Here is a 20,787-nt window from a genome sequence, read left to right as displayed (position 1 = left end):
TTAATTAACATTAAAGAATGCACAATGGTTGTGCATTCTTTAATGTTAATTAAGTAAAAAATATAAATTTTTTACAGTTATATTTATAAATATAAATTTCAGCAGATATCATTTGTATATATGGAGAACCTGGTGAAATTTCCTCTTCATCACAACAGTGAAAGCTGCAGGAGCCTTGCCCTCTTTTAAATGGAGTCACTCTAGTACAGCTCCTGCAGATTTCACTGCTGTGATGAAGAGGGAATTTCACCAGGTGCTGCATGAATACAAGTGACACCTGCTGAAATTCCCTTTTCTATGCAACTGTAAAAGATACAGGAGCCCTGTACTCCTTTGCATATGGTCACAAGGTGGGGCTGGTGACTCCGATGTCAGTGGCTCTATGAATCCGTAGGTATATGCATAGAATTGTAGGATTTTATGTCTAACCTTGCATAGGATTGTAGGATTTATGTACCCATGGATTCACTGACATCGGAGTCACCAGCCCCCTGCCCGTGACCATATGAAAAGGAGCACAGGGCTCCTGTATCTTTAACAGTTGCATAGAAAAGAGAATTTCAGCAGTTGTCATTTGTATATATGGAGAACCTGGTGAAATCCCCTCTTCATCACAACAGTGCAAGCTGCAGAAGCCGTGACCTCTTTTGTATCTGATTACTCTAGTATAGCTCTTGCAGCGTGCACTGTTCTGATGAAAAGGGAATTTCACCAGGTGTCATTTGTATATATGGAGAACCTGGTGAAATCTCCTTTTCATCACAACAGTGAAAGCTGCAGGAGCTATACTAAAGTAACCGCATTTAAAAGAGGGAAGGGCTCATTATCCTTTACAAAAAGCCATGAAATTCAATGAACAAAAAACCTACGGTTTATAAAACAATGTTAAGGCCCTACACTTTTCCACCAAGCACCAAAAAGCGGGGAAATTGGGAGTTAAGGCTCGCCAGCCTTAACGCCACATCCTCCCTAAGGAGGCAGAAAGTACCAGTGAAATTCTCATTCTGCCAAAGCAGATAAACCATGAGGACAGGATGGAGAATAGGATATGCAGAGGTGACTGTGGGGTTGTGGAAAACTGATGACGAACAACTTAGAGCCACCTACTTCTTTTTTTGTTTAGAGCAGCCCTTCCCCAACCTGGTGCCCTCCAAAGATGTTGGACTGCGACGACGGAGCAGGTAAGAAACCCCACCCCCTCCTGCCTGGCTCTGCTGCCAGGTAAGCCCCAACCCACTTACGTGTTCCATCGTCACTGGGCCTGGACTTGAACTGAGCACCCTGGTCCATCCAGAACCTCAATTCAAGCCTGGGCCTGGGGACGATGGAGCAGGTAAGCAACCCCCTCCTGCCTTGCCCCTTACCTAGACCCACTGCCACTGCTGTGCAAACTGCAGCAACGGCTCCAGGCAAGCCCCCACCCCAGCCCACCCCACTTACCTGCTCCGTTGTCGCTGGGCGCCGGCTTGAATCGAGTGCCCTGGTCCACCCGGAAGCAAGTCTGCACCTGCAGCCTTGCTTCTGGGTGGACTCAGGGGCTCAATTCAAGCATGGGTCAGGCCATGACGGAGAAGGCAAGTTGTGGGGTGAGACAGTTTGTGCAGTGGCAGCTCCAGGTAAGGGGCCAGGCAGAAGGGGGGTTGGCTGGAGCTGCTGCACTTAGTGCAGCGGTGGCAGCAGGTCCAGGTAAGGGGCCAGGTGTGTGTGTGGGGTTCTTACCTGCTCCGTCGTCACCTGGCCCAGGCTTGAATTGAGCCCCTGGGTCCACCCAGAAGCAAGGCTGCAAGTGTGGCCTTGCTTCTGGGTGCACCAGGGCACTCTGTTCAAGGCCGGGCCCAACGACGACAGAGCAGGTAAGCAGGGTGAGGTGGGGGGGGGCTTGCCTGGAGGCGCCGCCCTACGTTCCCCATCCTGCTGTCCCAGCATTCCTGACCATGGGACATACTGACTTGCAATGATCAATCGTTGCAGTCCAACACCTTTGGAGGGCACCAGGTTGGGGAAGGGCTGCTCTAAACAAAAAAAGAAGTAGGTGGCTCTAAGTTGTTCGTCATCAGTTTTCCACAACCCCACAGTCACCTCTGCATATCCTATTCTCCATCCTGTCCTCATGGTTTATCTGCTTTGGCAGAATGAGAATTTCACTGGTACTTTCTGCCTCCTTAGGGAGGATGTGGCGTTAAGGCTGGCGAGCCTTAACTCCCAATTTCCCCGCTTTTTGGTGCTTGGTGGAAAAGTGTAGGGCCTTAACATTGTTTTATAAACCGTAGGTTTTTTGTTCATTGAATTATTTATATAGATGATTAATAATTAGCCTAAGCCTACCTCACTACCCCTCTAATTTGTCCCTCAAAACTAAGATGCAACTGCCAAACTCCAAACACTATCATTCCTGTATATACAGTACCTGAAAAACTAAATACATTACTATAACAGAACAGGTTAACCTAAGAAGCAGGTGATGTCCTCACACCAAGGCAATAAAAAAAAATTCACCCCCTGAATTACTAATGGAAGCATCTTTCCCTCTAATGCCAGAAAAGTTGAGTGTGACAGTGAAAAAACAGCCACCCACAGAGCAGCCCATTCCCTTCTATTTCAGTGTGGATTATTGCTCTGGACACTTCGCCTAGTTGAAAAGAGGCACACCCTGAGCAGTAACTTGCATAGAGACACAGTGGGCAGCCTCCCACTGTTTCTTATGCTGAACTGGAAATTCTCGTGTCCACGTTAGGTACCCCTCCAGCTTTGAGTTTAGGCATGATTGATCATACTGTGTATATGGATACATGTCTAGTTCTTAATACTTCTTTGGCACATGCTTACATTGCACAAATTCATTGTGTCTTTAGTTGACTTTGGCAAGGGCACAATTTCACCCACATGTTAAATAGAACTACTTTTTTATGTCGGTAAGGGCCAATCAGATTTCAACTTTACAGCATGCTCTTATTTCAACGCATATATCTGAATTTAAATACTTCTAGTTGCCTTGGTGAACCTTGACTCCACACCCATTTAAAAGAAAATTGTGATGATCAAACTCACCATGGAACTGCCCTTTTTTCTTCTTTTGCAACGTATCACATAGTTGGATGGATGCTCCTTGGTAATTTGAGCAAAGTTGTCATAAACTTTGTAGATTAACACTGGCAACACATGAACTGTATTATTATTAACTCTCTTTTCTTGCTTGTGGCAGTTTTTCTAGTCAGACATTGTCTGACTATTGAACATGCTTTAAATATGACTTATTATTATTATTATTATTATTATTAATAATAATAATAATAATAATAATGCATTTCTTCAGTAGCACTGAGTTTGCCCTCTCCTGAAAGTGACATCTGTAATTTTTGAGGAATGCAAACTCGAGCAACACATATAATCTTTGCTGCCCATAACATTCCACACCCTCAAACTTCTTTCTCCTGTCTGCAATGCTAACTTTTTTTTCTATTTGCAGCGTTAAAATATTCTCAACTTTTCCCCTCCTGTTTTGTCATTTCTGATCTCACTGATTCTTAATGAAATTCCAGGGAACAAATGTAAATGGGATGATTAAAAGAAAAATAGAGCTGTTCACCCAGCATGGTCTCTAGATTAAAAAGAAATACTTGCGCTCTTTGCATTTGATAGCAGTAGAAATTATTATTAACCTGAAGTCTAAATTCTATCCACACGTGTATTTGCAATCAAAATCAGATCCTTAAAGAAAAAATCCCCAAATTTCCCAATAACAAGATAATAATAATAATAATAATAATAATAATAATAATAATAATAATAATATTTCTTACCCGCCTCTCCATTCTGATCGAGGCAGGGAACAACAATAAATAATAAAATACATAATACTAAATTAAAACATAATATACATTGTTAAAAACATCTTAAAAACATCTTAAAATTCCACTGGATAGGCCTGCTGGAATAGATCAGTCTTTATAGCTTTCTTGAATGCTAGTAGACTGTTAAGGTGACGAGTCTCCTCTGGCAGGCCATTCCACAGTCTGGGAACAGCAGAAGAGAAGGTCCTCTGGGTAACAGTTGTTAATATAGTTTTTGCTAGCTGAAGTAGATTTTTCCCAGAGGACCTGAAACAAGGCAGGAAAAAGATAGACGGCTGATCCGATAATACCGCACTTCATCCTCACACAGCATTAAACATACACACATACCAAACTGATAATAATTTGTGTGCCGATTTATGGTAGTGATTAGCAGCTTACAATTCTAGGCCAAATCTGACTCCCTAATTGACAAGTAGGAAATGGGGGAAAGATGTTTGGGCTAAATGTTCCTGCATCCATAGGAATTGCCAGCAGCCTGCTTGGAGTGTCGCTGGGGGTCTGGCTCTCGATTATTAAATCCCCTCCCAGTGAAGCTCTCTAGGGAATTGGAGCGGGGGTGTTGAACCGCTGTTAGCCTGAGCATCAAATTCCATTTCGAAGAACCTCTCTGGGCCCACATTCCAGTAGTTGGCAGGCCAAAGGGACAGGGCCCAAATACCAATAGTACCAGTGTATTTTAGCCTATAGCTGTCACTAAGCCTTAGGGGAGTCGTTTCAACCTTTTAGAATGGGGATATAAACTGCACAAAATCTGGGAAGCCACTAAATGGCCAAGAGGAAGGAGGTGAGGCCAGGGTGAAGGAGCATGGATATCTGGGGAATGCCGGAGGACCAAATTGGGACCCTGAACTTGAGGTTCTGCTCCCTTGAATGAGATCCAAAGGAGAAGCAGATGAGAACAAATACTTCCTAGAACCAAAAAGGCAGGTACGAAAAAGTCACTTCAGTGTAGCAGATCCAATCTTGAGTCAGACACACATGATTTTTTTTTAAAAATCCATAGTTTCTAAGTTCCATTTTCCATCTCTACATCCTTACATTTGACATAGTAATGAAAATGATAGGCCTGGGTCAAAATCGTTATTGACCAGGACTCTGGGACACTAATTTGCCTGCCATCGATCATGTTCTCTCGAGTTGCGTGTTCTGGAATAATTGAAAGGTGTACGAACGTTGCAGGGCGGGCAGAGAGAAAATACAGCCTGTAAACTCCAATCGCTAAAATGCCATGAATAAATTAAGCTAATGTTCCTAAACATAAAGGAAGGCTACCTTGGAAATTAGTAAAGTGCATTTACATTGCCATTTAGAAAATATTCGGCAGTGTGCCTCAAGTATGGAATCTTTTCTTGCCTCTTTTAATAATTTAAAACAGATTTTACTTGATGGTCTATTGATGTTTCCTGAAATACCAAGCTTTCCTAATGTCCATTAAACCTCATCTAAAAACATGAAGACCAAAGCGGAAGCTCCATCCACAGTCAGTTACTTCTGAAGACATTGGTGACTTCACTCTTTGCTTCATTTCTGCTCATTTTCTGCCCATTGTGAAAAGGCGTCATTAAGAAGGTTATCAGCATTTTAATTGCAAACTGCAGCACCAAACCCACTTTATCATATATGTCTGTCTCTCTCTTCTCCCTCTCTGCTTCTTCTGCTCTCTTCTTCTCTGACATTCTTTCCAAAAAGGGAAAAAAAAAGGATATGGTGGTGTGTTGTGGTGGTGCGTCGTGGTGGTGGTACCGCCGGTGGGATCCATCTTGGATTTGTGGTATGGCTTACTTGTGGATCCTTATCCACCAGTTGAAGACTAATATTATAAACCGATTAACAAGTGGACATGCAAGCAGTCGTTTTCTTTCTGTTGTTAGACGATCTTCTTTTGTGGTTAAAACCTGACCGTTGTTACCCATGTGAGTGATGAATTGCTTATCAATCTTTTTACCTCTGCACTGCGTTTATGTGTGTTGTCTTGTTTCTGCAGAATGTAATTGTAACCGTACGGGCTCAGTCCATGATCGCTGTAATGAAAAAGGAATTTGTGAGTGTAAGCAGGGAACAACAGGGCCTAAGTGTGATAAGTGTCTGCAGGGATATGAATGGCACAACCAGGGTTGTCAATGTAAGTAATTGCCCTATTTCTGCCCTTCTCCCTGCCCCCATTGCTGCCTGTGCTTCTCTGTGCCAGCATGTGCCACCCTTAGAGTACTGCAGTTTTTGAAAGGAGCAACCTTTCTACACGCTTTCAAGATTCCTTATGCCTGAAGCTTAATGAGAACGTTCAGATGGAGGCAGTAAATTGGCTCTGCAATCCATTTGTTTCAATATGCTGCGGAGTGCCCTCTCCCCTTCTTTCTGCTAATGCTCAGTGAATCCTTGAACAAAAAATAGCACATATCTGTACCTCGCCAGATACAACAGCTCTCTGCCTTGCCAGCTGTACCACCAGCCTGGGTTTCAAATGTATCCCAAAAGCTTATAGATGATACAGAAATATGCATGTGAAATTCACATTTATGCCCTTTCCTGGACGTAGGAAATTAGAATTAATAAATTAAGCTGGGGGGTCTGTATAAACCCTAACAATAGACGTACTGGTTTACCATCTATTATTTTTTCTACCAAAAAGAATACCATATATATGAGAATATATATATATATATATATATATATATATATATATATGAGATTATGATTATATATATACACCACATATTTTCTTCCAAGATTTCCCTTGATTTTTCCAGGAAATATGGTGCTATTGTTCACAATTAAAATAAAGGGTCTCTTGGAGCAGGTCTATGAACCTGGTGGCCCATCAAACCAAAGGCTACCCACCAAGCCATGGTCCAGGGTAGATGTATCACTTCGCAATCTCTCATGCATAGTTAGCATTATGCTTATATAATGTTTAATGCAAACCATGGTTAGCTTTATACTGCAGTTTTAAAACAGCATTGGAAGAGGTTTGTTAATCCCTAGTGAAAACGAATTAAGTTAAGTGTTAATCGCAGTGTAGACATAGTGCTAGCCATGGTAAGTGCTGGAAAGGAAAGGGAGAAGGAATTTTAAGTGAGAAGGAAAAAGAAGAGCAAGAAAGGGGAGGAGTTTGTGACCCCAAGGTGCATTCCCTATATCATAACCATAGTTTAAGTGGGAAATATTACATTTGCACTGGACCAAAATAGTGTGACCTATGAGGTGCTTGATGATCCCAATGTTTTTTGCATTAAATGGGAGGCAGGAAAAAAGAGGGAGCTAATTGAGAAATACAAGCAAAAATGGATCAGGTGGGTAAACTGCAATTATCCAATTAGAAATCATCCATTGGCTTGCAGGGAAAGTCTTTGGAACAGAGTGATCTATTCAGAACCAGCATTTCATTAAACAAATTTTTCTGCCTCTCCATTAATGGATTCTAAGGGACAGGCTTTGATTTAATGTGCTCTTTATTTTACATTGTGTGCTTTATGCAAATATATTTCCATTTGTGGCATGGTCTTTCTCCCTGATTATTGGTTACTCATCAGTTCCACTGTTTGGTCATCATGTGCATTTTGCCTCATTGAGGATGCATGCTAAATCCTCTTCATCTTCTACAGTTAGGACACATCCCAGATCTACAATGGTATACCAAAGATTGTTGCCAATGCCATCTCCAGGATTTGGGGGCAAGGGGGTTAGTACAGGTCACCTTCAGTGCCACTGATTAATATGGAAGAGGGCACATGCAAACAAAGAATGTTCTCAAGCTTCAATGCTTAGTGCAACTTAAGAGTGGCTTTTGGTATCCATAGTTCTAGAGTTGACGTAGTGTACTGGTTGGAATGTTAGCAGTTATCCCTGAAATCTAATTTAAATCTCATCTCTGCCATAAAATCAGTAGGCGATCTTCCATAAAATCCTGAAAGCTCTTTTCTGAAAACTTTATAATAATAATTTTAAAAAAAAGATTAATGAGGGGTTTGGTTTTGTTTTTTGCAGAAATTGTTCATGAAAACTTCCTGATCATATTCACAGTAATGTACCCTAAATGTAGGGCTGTGACATATTTATAAATTTCCTGAGCTAATCCTGATGCTGCATCACCAGACCCCAGTGCAACTGATCTAGATTTCACTAGATCTAATAAATATCATAATAAGATGTTGCGTAAACCCATTTTCTGTAGAATTACTTCTTATTCCAAAATATCACAGACTACAGTCCCACAAACCATGTATCCATTATTTCTATTTTTCATACTTTTATCAAACATAATGGATAGACTTCACAATGCTAAATCTTATGGTATAAGGCAGCTTCCTATGATGCATACAGGACTTTCCAAATGTCTCCCCAACTAACTCATAGAACCTAGTCTCAGCCACTGTGAACTAAGCCCAGCCACATCAGCTGCTTAGCCCAATCCTGGGTTCAGTTTCTTGGTCAAGTTGAAATGTGACAAAGAGACAGAACCTAGGAAATGACATATGCATTTCATTTAGCAATCAATTGTAATCAAGCTTTTTCTCTAATGACACACGTCTCCATAATTAAAGTAGTTTCAGAACTGATTTGGACTTTTTGCTAAAGAGGACTATTTAGCTGACATGCTAACAATATTTTATAATTCTATTAATGAATGGGAAACACGGAAAGAAACAGGAAAACAGGTGGAGTGATTTCAGCACATGAAGAAGAAAGAGAGAGAGAGAGAGAGCTGTGATCATAAACACATCTGCTTGGAATTCCATTCATTGAGATTCATTTTGAAGTAATTGTATTTAGGGTTTGTTGGTGGTGCTATTTAACATTGTAATCTGTCCTTGAACCCTGAGCAACAGAGCTAGATGAAAGTGCAAATCAATAATTGAATCTGCCTCAGGAGAGCAGGCATATTTCTTGAACTCATTTGAGTGTTTTTAAACAGGAAACGCTGTACTGGATACAATTCATATTCTATAGTCTCTAAGAGCCACCCATTCTGGTACAGAAAGGTTTGATGTGCCTTTTGATGCAGCTGGAAGTGTGTATCACTACCCAGGTCTAACAGTTGTTACACATGACTAGTTGCCCTCAAATGCAACTGGATTGGGTCCTTAAAGTATAATGCCACTTAATGTTGATTTTGAAGTTCTAGTACATTCAGTGGGACTTACACCCATGTAAGTGTCCATAGGACTGCAACATCAATTTGCATTAGTTCCTGGGTATCTTTCCACTGCGACCTAGGGATGGGCAAATTCCCCCACATGTCCTGTTCATGCTGTTTGCCAGACTTCCGTCGGTTCTCTATTTGTGCCACATCTTCTTTGACAAAGATACAGATTCTACTTACTTTTTTAATTTTATGTTAAAATTGCAGTCCATTCTCCCCTTACATTGAGACTACATAGAATGGCTTCTGCGATATAAACACAAGAGTTGCTACTGGTTTTTCCAAAGTGAAATTTCAAGGAAAATTTCCAGCCAGAACATGAATATATACGTTGTTATTCAGGATTGATACTGGGTGTCATTTGACTATCCTGCTGATAACTCAGTGCTCGTGAAGATACTTTCTACTTGGCAAAATTGCTAAGGTCTGGAACTAGAGGTACCATCAAATTGTGCCTAAAGCAAAATCTTAATGTAGAGGTTCTTACACAGAAAACATTCCATGAAATTTTGAAAGAAGTTCAAATAGTTTTAATACTACCTGAAAAATCTCTCAGGGAGGGTTCACTTGTCCCCTAAACCTGTATTGTGACGTTCTTTCCTATAACAGTAGAGATATCCCTTAGAAAGACTAGAAATTCACACCAAAGAATATGCAGCCAAGTTAATCCATTGTGTAGTGTGTTTACAGAGTAGCTGTAAGATACTGGTGTTTTCTTATCTATTCTGCCAAATTATAGAAACTGTAGATATCACCACAGTGAACATGAGAAATACGTTTATAAAAATGCCACCTATTAGTGGTGCTCATAAAACTGTACAGGCTCTTTAATTTTTTTCCCCTCGATGTGTAATGTTATGATGCCCTTATAGCTAGTAAACAATATCTTGACAAATACCTTAACAAAAATGAACAAATAAACCACATCTTTGCACATTAGGGGATAGTCTGGAGGGACTTCTTTGTTTGATATGTGGTTGGAGGAAATGCTGAAAAATGTGCCAAGACCACTTAGCCAACTTTAAGGCTTCACCTGGAGGGAACATGTTGGAGATTTCAGATAAGATTAAAATAATAACGCTTAACAGTTTTTGACATTTTCATTTGTAGTATTAGAGTATTTCTTATCAACCTTTTAGCAGACAGATTCAAAGATATTTAAGGCTGCAATCCTATAACCATTTACCTGGCAGTAAGTCCCATTGACTTTAATAGGACATCTCTGAGTCCTAGGAATGCACTATAAGTGATTTTGTAGGCCTCATATGAAGGATTTCAAAGTAAGAATCTTTAAACCATCATCCAACGATAGTAATAGTTGGACACCTCATTTGTAAAGTGGGAGGTGTATCTAGAAATCTCACAGTGATCTGGAAAGCAGGGACTCTAATTGTATTATTTCCTTTGATATAAAGGGAAACTGCATGCATAAGGCATCAGGGGTGTGTGGAAATTAACATTAGGGATTTAGAGATGCCAGAAAACATCCCTGCTTAGTTCTAACCTGCGCTATGAAAAGTACTCCTTAATTCAATTCCAAAATCCATATTAGTGTCAATCCTTTATTAGGCCTGCTCAAAGTTCAAGAAAATAAAGGTATTCTGCTAATATGTATTTTGAATTTTTCTAAGGAACATAGGAAGCTGCCTTTTACTGAGTCAGACCCTTGGTTCATCTAGCTCAGTATTGTCGACACTGACTGGCAGCTTTTACCCAGAGTTTCCAGCAGGAGTTTTTCCAGCCCTACCTGGAGATGCCGGGGGTCAAACCTGGGACCTTCTGCATGCAAAGCAGATGCTCTACCACTGAGCTACAGCCCCTCCCCCTTTGCAGTCATCATGGCCACCTTTGCTTTTTATATGACTTTTATACAATGTCCTATTTTAATTAAATTTGAATCACTGCCTCAAACATCTCTTTTTAAAAAAATCTAATTGCCGTTTATTTGGCCAAATATCATGTTGCTAAAGGGCTTTGGGGAAGCATAGAATATGATTATGTAGCTCCTGCCATGTTGTGTTTTTGTGACCCAAATCAACAACATAGCCAAAGAGGATGTTTTCATAAGATGCCTGACACTTGTTGCAACACTAAATTGCAGAAATATGATAATATCCTGAAGCTGCAGTCCTGAATTTGTTAAGAGATGAATACCATTAAAATCTAACCTAATGGGTTTATTATATACTGGCTTAATGCCAACCTAAGCACAAAGTGCATTCCATAGGCTGGTTCAATACATTGACTCTGGCCTAGCAAGTACATCTGCTTGATCTAGTCAAGCTGCTCTTACAGAACATAAATGAATTACTAACTTCAGTTTCCATACTAGCTCATCTATTGGCTTTAGTGCAATCAATTAAAGGATAATGTTGTGCCATGAATGAGGTAAGGGAATACATCATACTGGAACTAAAATAAAATAAAATAAATGGATAACTGTATGGTTTCAGTAACGGCATAGTTCATTTTCATGATCTATCTGAGCAGATGTTCCAAACAACAGGCCTGGTTGGACAATACTTTTTCTTGGGAGATTGTCAGCTAGCTTGGACTATTTAACCAGTAATATCAAGGATTAGTCTAAGGTTGTACATGTCCTTTCCCTGCTTTAATGTAAGGAGATAATATTTGAACTGAGTCGAACCATGCTAAATAAATGAAGTTTAGCTGTCAGAAGGGCCCAGGTTCTATTCCTACCTGGTATCTCCAGTTAAAAGAATCTCAGGTTGGAGAATTAGGAAAAAGCCCTTTCTTGCCCTGAGACCTTGGCTGTCCAGCCTCTTCTTTAAAACCTCCTGAGATATAGAACCATATTCAATTCCAGAAGTGGACAATGCTGAAGGGAAAGTGAGGAAAATACCAAGACAGTTTAGCTTAAAGCTTTTACTAAGCCTTGGGAGAGGTATTTCAAAATTTTAGAATGCAGCAAACAATTGGAGGCCGTGGGGTGGGGGAGCAACAACCACCTAGTGACATGAGAAAGGGGGGGTGACCATCTGGTGGGCCAGATTTGGTCCCTGAGCCTGAGGGTCAGCATCCCTGATACCCATGCATGCATGAATCAGCTCAGAACATTCTAGATTGGCAAAATTCTGTCATTAATTCCAAGGGGTATCCTAGACCATTGGTAGCAATCCGCTGTATTCAGCATACACTATTTACATAACTAGGTGGCAAAAAATGTATGCTTGCATAAATGTTATATGCACTGGTGGTTTCTCATCATTATAAGAACTGCTTGGGGACTCCCGTATGTAGATGATAGATCACCCGGAATGAGTGACAAAAGCACAGTCTAAGGAGAATGCACACATAATGTGTTGGTTTATCAGGCTTCTGTTGGCAGCGTTACGTGAAAGCTACCAGCAATTTGTAGCAGACACCCATTAAGAAATGCATAAAAAGTTAAACAAGTAGCCCATTTGTTTTCTTTAGTCTGTATAATTTTTAAGTGGTTAATACTTGATGGCTGATCATAAATATTTTAATACAAGATACCGGCAATCACTTAGAAATAGCTCCGAATAAAAATGTAAAGTGAGCTTACAAAGGGAAAGACAGAAACTTCTATTAGGTGCACGAAATAAAACATACAGCTTGATAGCAATTGCCATTTTAATCTATGTTTGACTGCAAACCTACTGAAGGGGAAACGTATAATGTCGTTAATTGAAATGAATTATTCATTGCTCACGGAGTGAATGCAGGCAGGGCCAGCTCTTATGGGGGAATGACAGGTGGGCAGGCATTATTGTATAAGTCCTTCGCTTGTTGGACCTGTTCTGTACCTTTATGCGTTGCATGAACTGCTTGCTCCTTAGAACAAATAGGAGAACAAATACCACAGTATATAAACCCGGTACAGAGGCTGGTGAATCAACATAGCTAAAAAGGAACTAAAACGCAATTGGAGATTTTTAAAAGGTCACCAAGAGAGTTAAAGGGGATGTTTGACATTTCCCTGTTTTGCCATGCTGGACGAGATAGATATGGCTTTGAGTAACCCGGCAAGGCAATTCTTATGCATGTTCTCTCTTAATAAGGTAGCACTAATAAACAGTTTTGAAAATTTCTATTAGAGCAGGGACGGGGACCTCTTTCTTCCAGGGGACAGAATTCAGTTTTGGAGAAGCAATGGGGGATGGGTGCATTCCAGTTGCCAGCAGGGACAAAAGCCAATAAAGGAAACACCATGTTGTTGCTTTAAGCTCTTACAGCCTGTAACTAAGCCTTAGGGGAGGTATTCCATCCTTTTAGAGTGGGGGGGGGGACTGGTTAAGGAGTCATTGGAAGTGTGTGTGGCTATCTGCAGAACCCCAGAAGACCAGGTTGGAATTCCAAGAGGGCCAGGTTTGGTCCCTAGGCCTGAGGTCACCCACCCCGTATTAGAGCTTTCTTCTAGAATTGGGGCCCATGTGGAGGATAAACAAAAGAGGACATAAGCAAAGGGGAGGAACTCCCCAGGCTGATGTGATGTTCTTCATGATGGCCTCCATTGTGTTCTCCCCACGCCCCCAAGCTACCAAAAACTGATATTACATGTTGATGTGGCATCAAACTGATGAGGTAGGCCAGCCCTGCCACACCACAGTGTGTTGACCCTAGTGGTAAGCATTTAGGCTCTACTTTTTCTAATGAGGGTTCCTGGATAACAGAAAGGAAGTTGTTAGCCAGCATCTACTAGGGGCAGCACAGCAACATCCAAAGCCAAGTCCTGAATTTTGCACTCCGCCCCAACCCAAAATCCCCCAAATGCCTACCCCACTTTCATGTCTTATGAAATTTTAGGGTAGCCCTATGCTATCTCCAGGGAACCATTATCTGCTAAGGAATACCATTATCTGCAGGGGATTCTGGGACACATTTTGAGGTTCACATTTTGTTCACAATACAATCAGGGCCCTGTATTGCCTCACATGAAACAAGAACCTAAAGCACACTCTCCTGCAGCTCACATTAAACAAGTGATGGGCAAACTGGTAAAGCATAATTCACAATTTGCTTCCCAAGTTACTAATATTCTATTTATCAAGATAGTTTATACCCATAAGAACTTAAGAACCACGTTGGACCAGACCAGGGGTCCATCTAGTCCAGCATTCTATTCACACAGTGGCCAACAAGCTGCCCACGGAAAACCCAGAGGCAGGACATGAGTGCAACAGCACCCTCCCACCCATTTCCCCAGAAACTGATGTTTATAAGAATTCTGCCTCTGATACTGGAGGTAGCATATAGCCATCAGGACTAGTCACCATTGGTAGCCTTCTCCTCCATGAAATTGTCCAACCCAAAAGCCAAAATTGTCCAAAAGCCATCCAAAGTTGTGTCCATCTCTACAACTTGAATTCCATAGCTTAACTATGTGCTGTGTATATCTGTCCTAAATCTTTCACCAATCAGCTTCATGCGATGACCCTGGGTTCTAGTTTTACCAGATGGGTACCTACACACCTATTGCAATTCAGGTGTAATATTGCAATGGTAACCAGAAAGCTAGAACATAAAGATGTAGGTATAAAAGATCTATGGCTTCTTAACCAACCAGCTGGTTCTGGGGTGTGTCTATGCGTGGTAATGGTTTACCACACATAGCAAATGGTTTCAACAAACTTGAAAGCTTTTAAGACTGATCTCTTCTGGCAAGCCTATCCAGTAGAATTTTAGGATATTTTTAGTATGTTTTTAGGATGCTTTTAAGATGTTTTTAAACAGTGTATACCATGTTTTTAATCAGTATTTTATGTATTTTGTGCTTTTGTTGTTCCCTGCCTCGATCCAATCGGAGAGGCGGGTAAGAAATTGATGATGATGATGATGATGATGATGATGATGATGATGATGATGATTGCACAAAAGGTTTCCTCACCTGGAGTGTACAATTTTTTCTCCTACCACCAACAATGCTAACCCTTCATGACATTTTTCATACCCATATATATGGCAACTCTAGTCCAAACTACAACAGTGCCATAATGCAAAAGTGTTCATGTACAGGATATTGGTCAAGCAATTAAGTATGTAGGAGGATGTTCATGGCAGAAACATAAAACAGAGCAGGTAACTCAAGAAAGTGATGCAAGCCAAAGAGTTCAGGTCAAACCACACATATGCATTCAAGGAATTAAAACTGTAAAAAAAAAATGACCTGTGTTTTTGGGCAAGTAGATGAAAGCCAGTGACAGCACAATCTTATGCATGTCTAAGAAGTAAATGGGCACTGGATTGCAACCCAAATCTTTATACTTTCCATTTCCTAAATTGTTTCAGTCATAAAGAAATACCACTGGCAATGTGAAAGAAAAGCTAACATGTACCTAGGAGTAAAACCCTATAAACGTAGTAAGTCTTACTTCTCAGTAAACCCGTACAGGATTGGGATGCATGGATATAAAACAACAGTCGCACTTTTTTTGCAGATAATTTCAAACAGAAGAACAAGCTACCACGTGCCCCCAGACAGGCACACGGTAGAAATCCCGGCTTAGTCTCTTATTATCATACATACACAGATCCACAGATTCTGGTCTACAGGGGAGTTTGAGAGTAGAAGCACGCACTGCATCCTCATTAAAAAAAAAATCTGCCAGCAGGAGACAATTCAGCAGGGTGTTCTGTTAACGAGATGTCGCATTGTAGTAGATTTGGCAGATTATCCATTATGGTGTCTCGAAATGAACTTCTCTTTTAATCTAAAAGGTGCTTGAATTGAAACTCTCATTGTTTAGTGTGTAGGGTGGGTGGGTGGGTGTTAAAGTCTTATTTCCAAGAGAGTTGCAGGGAGACAGTTTCACTATAAATGGTCATGCCCGCTCCCAAGCACTAAAGCTAGATTTGGAGAGTTGAGGCAGCAGGCATTGAATATTTTAATGTAAAACAGGTTAATCTCATTGAGCCGGGTCTCATGCTTCTACTTCTTGTAGCTGACTTTGGAATCCTCTGGGCAGTCATCAGTAGAAAAACATTTGGGCTGGAACCATATTCACACTTATCTGGGTGGCAATAAGCCCCATTGAATTCAGTAGGGATTACCTTTGAGTAGATATGCATAGGATGGCATTGTGAGAGTAAGACAAGCCAACTGCCCCAGTTTAATACACAGTTTCCCATCACTGGAGACATGGGTTCTTCTTGTGTGGTTTTTGCAATAACACACCAGTGTTATTATTTTGTTTATTTGTCAGCAAGCAGTTTTGTGTTTATTATTCAAATGTATCAGGAATATAGAAGCAGTTTTAAAACATGGAATGGTGGTTGGAGGGGGGGAAGACAAATGTGGACTTCACGACTGAAATAATACTCCTGATCATCTAAAAGGGTCGCCCATAAGGCCACTGATCCCAGAATCTAAAATTACGAAAATGCACCACTGGGTAATCTGTATGCCTGCTTAGTCTACTGTCCATGTGCTACCAGTGCATGGTTTGTTATAGTTCTGTGCCAAATCCTGCTCCCTATTTTCAGGAACTTTTTTCTCTCCCTGCAAAAGGAGCATTGTTTTTTTCTGCCACTTTCACAGGGAGGGGGAGAATTTCAGAAAATTTTCTCCCTGGGGAGGGGATCAGCATTTCCACATATCTTTTTAAAAGTGTAGCTAGTTGCTGCGGGGCCTTCTTTCTATTTTTAAAAAAACACCCCTGGCACTTTTAAGAGACTGGCAGTTCTTTTTGAATGCCTATCGAGACCATGTGACTTTGCCCTTTCCAATAGGCATTTGGGAAGAACTCCTGGGCTCCGGCTAGTGCTGGGGGTGTTTCTTTAAAAATAAAATAATAAAAAGACCCTTCAACAACTGCCTGCATTTAAAAAGGTATGTGGAAACCCTGTCCCCCTCCCCAAGGAAAAAAATCTCCAAAATTCTCACCTCTCTTAGGCCTCAGCTAGACCTACGGGTCTAGCGCAACAGAGAGATGAGGATCTCGTGGTATTTTTATTGTGTGATCTCCCCCGCTGTTTATACGCGGTGCACAATGGCCTCGGACGAACAGGATGTCACACCCACCATTTTGTTTTTTAAGAAACAGAAGGAGCACACGAGCGCTCATGCGCTCAAAGGTAAGGTTTTTTTTAAAAAAAATTCCCTGCTCACCCCACCCCACCACACCCCCGATGGGTGCAGAGCTCATGAGTAACCGCAAGGAGCCGGGACAAACCGCAACGCCCACCCACAGGTTCTGTGGTCTCAGGATTATCCCGAGACCACAGAAAAAGCGGTCTGAAAGGGTAGGGCCGTATCCCGGGGAAAGGGAGGGATGATCCCTCCCTGCTTCTGGGATCCCCTGTGCATCATGTGGATGCACAGGGACGATCCCGGGGATTGCCCCGGGATATCACCCCGTCTAGCTACGGCCCTAGCCTCTTTTGCCAGAGTTTCTCTCTCTCTCTCTCTCTCTCTCTCTCTCCACGAAATGCCAAAAAATTGAATAATCAACATTTTCGGCACAGTACTCATTTGTTATCTTGAAACCTGAGTTGCATTCGCCATCCCTTCAAAGAAGAGGATGCTATAGGACTTTGGCCTCTGACAGACCTTCAAACGCCTCTGTAAACTAGGACACCTGGCCACCCTAGAGTGCTGTAAGAAGAAGTGAGAGGGCAGATGGCTGCAGCGGCTGCTAGCTTCTTTCCTCCACTGGGCCAATCCCTACAAAAGGATTCATCATTCCCACTACCGCCATAAAACAACAAATCTCTTAGGACATTATCATATAGATACTGAGATGAAGCAGGCTTCTCTGTTTCATTAATTTCCTTTGCCAAGTGTTTAAATTTCTACTCACCATTTGAGAACCTCGGGGAACTGAAATATGCAACTTACTGTGTTATTTTCACAGTTTGAGATATTGGAATTTACAACTGAAACACAGCAAACAAAATCTGGTAGCGAAATCTGAAAGAGGGCCAAAATAGACGTGATGATGGAGATGTGTGAATAACTCTCTAGTCTCGCTAAACTTTTGCAAACTTCAACCGTGGGTGTGGGTGTCAGGATTGCAGTGTGGTATTTCCTGCCTCCTCCTAGTTGCTTAACTGTTATTTGCAAAGAGATTTAAGTTGTCAGTACAATGAATTCACACGAACAATACAGAAGTAGGTGACTGGCACATCTTAATGGGGGTAAGGGGGGATCTTGACTTCTCCCATTGGAAAATGTAGAATTTCATAACATTGGGTTTACGGTTCCTGAAATTGTAATAGCAAAATTTCATACCTAAGACATCCTGCATGACTGTTTTGTACATTCAAGTGTAGAATCCTTTTGGTGTAATCTGACCTAAAGTAGTTTTAATATTAATGAGTTAGTTAGAAAGCTATAAACTGAATATTTTACCATAATTGCTGGAGAAGGCAGAACTTTGCTGTTGAGTCTATGTTAGTATGTGTAGTTTAAAGAGAAAATATTATGAACATGTTGGTTCTTATTGAAGGCTCTTTAACTGATGACTTAAGAAAATGTGTAAATCTTCAATATCATGCCCTGTTTTAAAGAAGTATGAGTGGCAGGCATTTCCAATGCAGGGATTATTTATTTTTATCATATATTTTACTGTGCCGGCTCAATGGCTTAGCAATAAATTATCTGCCTTTCCCCTCTCATTTTATATCATATATATGATATGTGTGATATTATGATTGTAAATCCTGCTTTCACCTATTAGCCTAGTTAATAGAAGAGATATTATAATTTTCTTCCACTCTATAATATCCACTGAGAAATTTCTAATTCTCCAATGTGGGCAGGCCCAAGCAAGCAATCCTTCCTGCTTAGTTATCACCTAGGCCAGATCTACCCCAAGCAGGATATAAGACTTTGAAAATGGTATATATAATGTGTCCAGGGCCCAAAAACCATTATAAACCATTATTAAGCAGTAGTGTAGTTGTCAAATCCATTACAAACCATTATAAAGCACAAATGGCTTCAGGGCTTCCAATGTGACTGGGGGAACATGGGAAGAAACCAAACAGAAATTTCCCCCATGCCAGCTAGTAATGTAGAAAGAAGCCCAAGTCTTATAGAAATCAGTGGTACGTCTTCTGGTATAGACTTCAGTGGGGCAGATATACATAGGACTGGGGTATAAGAAACACATCTGTTAAGGTAGCATTATCACTTTTGCACCCATCCACATTTACACATCACTGAAGCCATAAGATGTGGCACTCAGGTGTTTGGGGAAATAGATCATCTGACCATAGAATAGAATCAAAAGGGCAAGAGGCTAATTTTAGGTTTCTGCAAGAGGGGAAAGATGCAATGGGCAGCAGGGAGATATTGGTGAAAAGGATCAAGAGCAACTCCTCAGAGGGTGTGTGATAGACATGTATAATATATTGCTTGGTGTACAGAAGGTGAATAATAATGCTAGAACACAGGGTCATATCATGAAGCTCATTGGTAGGAGGACAGATAAAAGGAAGTACTTCTTCACACAGTGTGTAGTTAAACTATTGAATTCCTTACCACAAGATGTCATGATGGTTACCAACTTGGACAGTTTTAAATGGGGATTAGAGAAATTCATGGAGGATAAGGCTATCAATGGTTAGTAGTTGTCGTGGCTAGTTTAGGGGGAGCAGGGCTGCCTGCTTGGCGTACACATCTCTGTGTGGCTTCAGGTGCAGTGGGAGATGCTGCCCTGTTGGCAGTGCTGAAGTAAGTTTCAACTTCCTCTCCAGATTGCTTCTGTACATGGAAAGACAGTGTGGTGCAGTGGTTAGATTGTTGGATTTGGACTCAGGAAATACAGGTTCTAGTCCCCATGAAGCTCACTGGGCCAGTCACTGACTCTCAGCCTAACCTACCTCACAGGAGCAGAGGAGACCATTTAAGCTGCCTTGAGTTCCTTGCAAAAGGGGAAAAAAAGTGTGATATAATAAATTGGGGGGGGGGCATTTTGTCCTTTTCCAGAAGCAATAAAATGTATTGAACTGAACCTCCCTCTTTAAGAGGTTAGCCTGACCAGGGGGACTATATAATCTTGATATTTAACATGCTAGACATATTTCAGTAAGCTCGATGCTTGCACTGCAGTTACACCTGACACCTCACACTGATTGTTAGCTTGTTGCATGATATAGACTATGTGCTAATCTGCAAAGATCTTCGATACTCGTGATTGGGGTCAGACTAGATGATTTTTTTTGTTTTATCGTTCTGTAACTTGTAGTTCTTGTATTGTAGAGCAATTAAAATGCAATAATAGAATTCCGATATTTGAAGCAAATATACAATTCTTCCATAAGTTAATTTTCCAAAGTACAGCAAACCAGATAATTATTGAATTACACGAGTGTATTTTACTCCCTTCCCCGATATATTTAGCATTGTGTTTGTTTATTCATATTCATATGTTATTTGATGGTTCCGTTTTGCACACTTCATATTTGTCAGTCCAGTTTATATGATGGAGGGCAAATAATAAACTGTTAAATGCGAGTGTTTTATCAGACTTCACAAAGGTTATTTGCTGAAGCATTCAAACGCATTGAGTACAATATGCAAATTCTAAGTGGAAAATTTGTTTCATCTCTAAATATAATCAGTTCCTGCATAATGGAATCACAAGGTAATTGATCTTTTCCCATAATGCTGGTTCAGAGTAATTCACCTCTCAAACCACATCCCTACAGACATTGGAAAATACCGAAGATAATTTTGGCTTTTCCTTCTGTTCTTGAAGTTTCCACTCTCTTGTCCCAAAAATCATTACCAATAATTAGACATATAACACACACACACACACACACACACACACACACACAAGCAAGTATTTTAGGAGATGGCTT

At 40.9% G+C, this 20,787-nt stretch overlaps 1 protein-coding gene across 1 annotated transcript in view; it reads left to right on the top strand.

Annotated features, from left to right (window-relative positions):
• NTNG1 (netrin G1) overlaps positions 1-20,787 on the top strand; it is a 299,231-nt gene that overhangs the window by 263,086 nt on the left and 15,358 nt on the right. The window contains exon 9 of the mRNA XM_063135534.1: positions 5,839-5,976. Within this exon, the coding sequence (XP_062991604.1) occupies positions 5,839-5,976 (138 nt within the window). The remainder of the gene's footprint in view (positions 1-5,838; positions 5,977-20,787) is intronic.

Source organism: Elgaria multicarinata, chromosome 1 (assembly GCF_023053635.1).
Source record: "Elgaria multicarinata webbii isolate HBS135686 ecotype San Diego chromosome 1, rElgMul1.1.pri, whole genome shotgun sequence".
NCBI lineage: Eukaryota > Metazoa > Chordata > Lepidosauria > Squamata > Anguidae > Elgaria > Elgaria multicarinata.
This window is presented reverse-complemented; position numbering and strand designations above follow the sequence as displayed.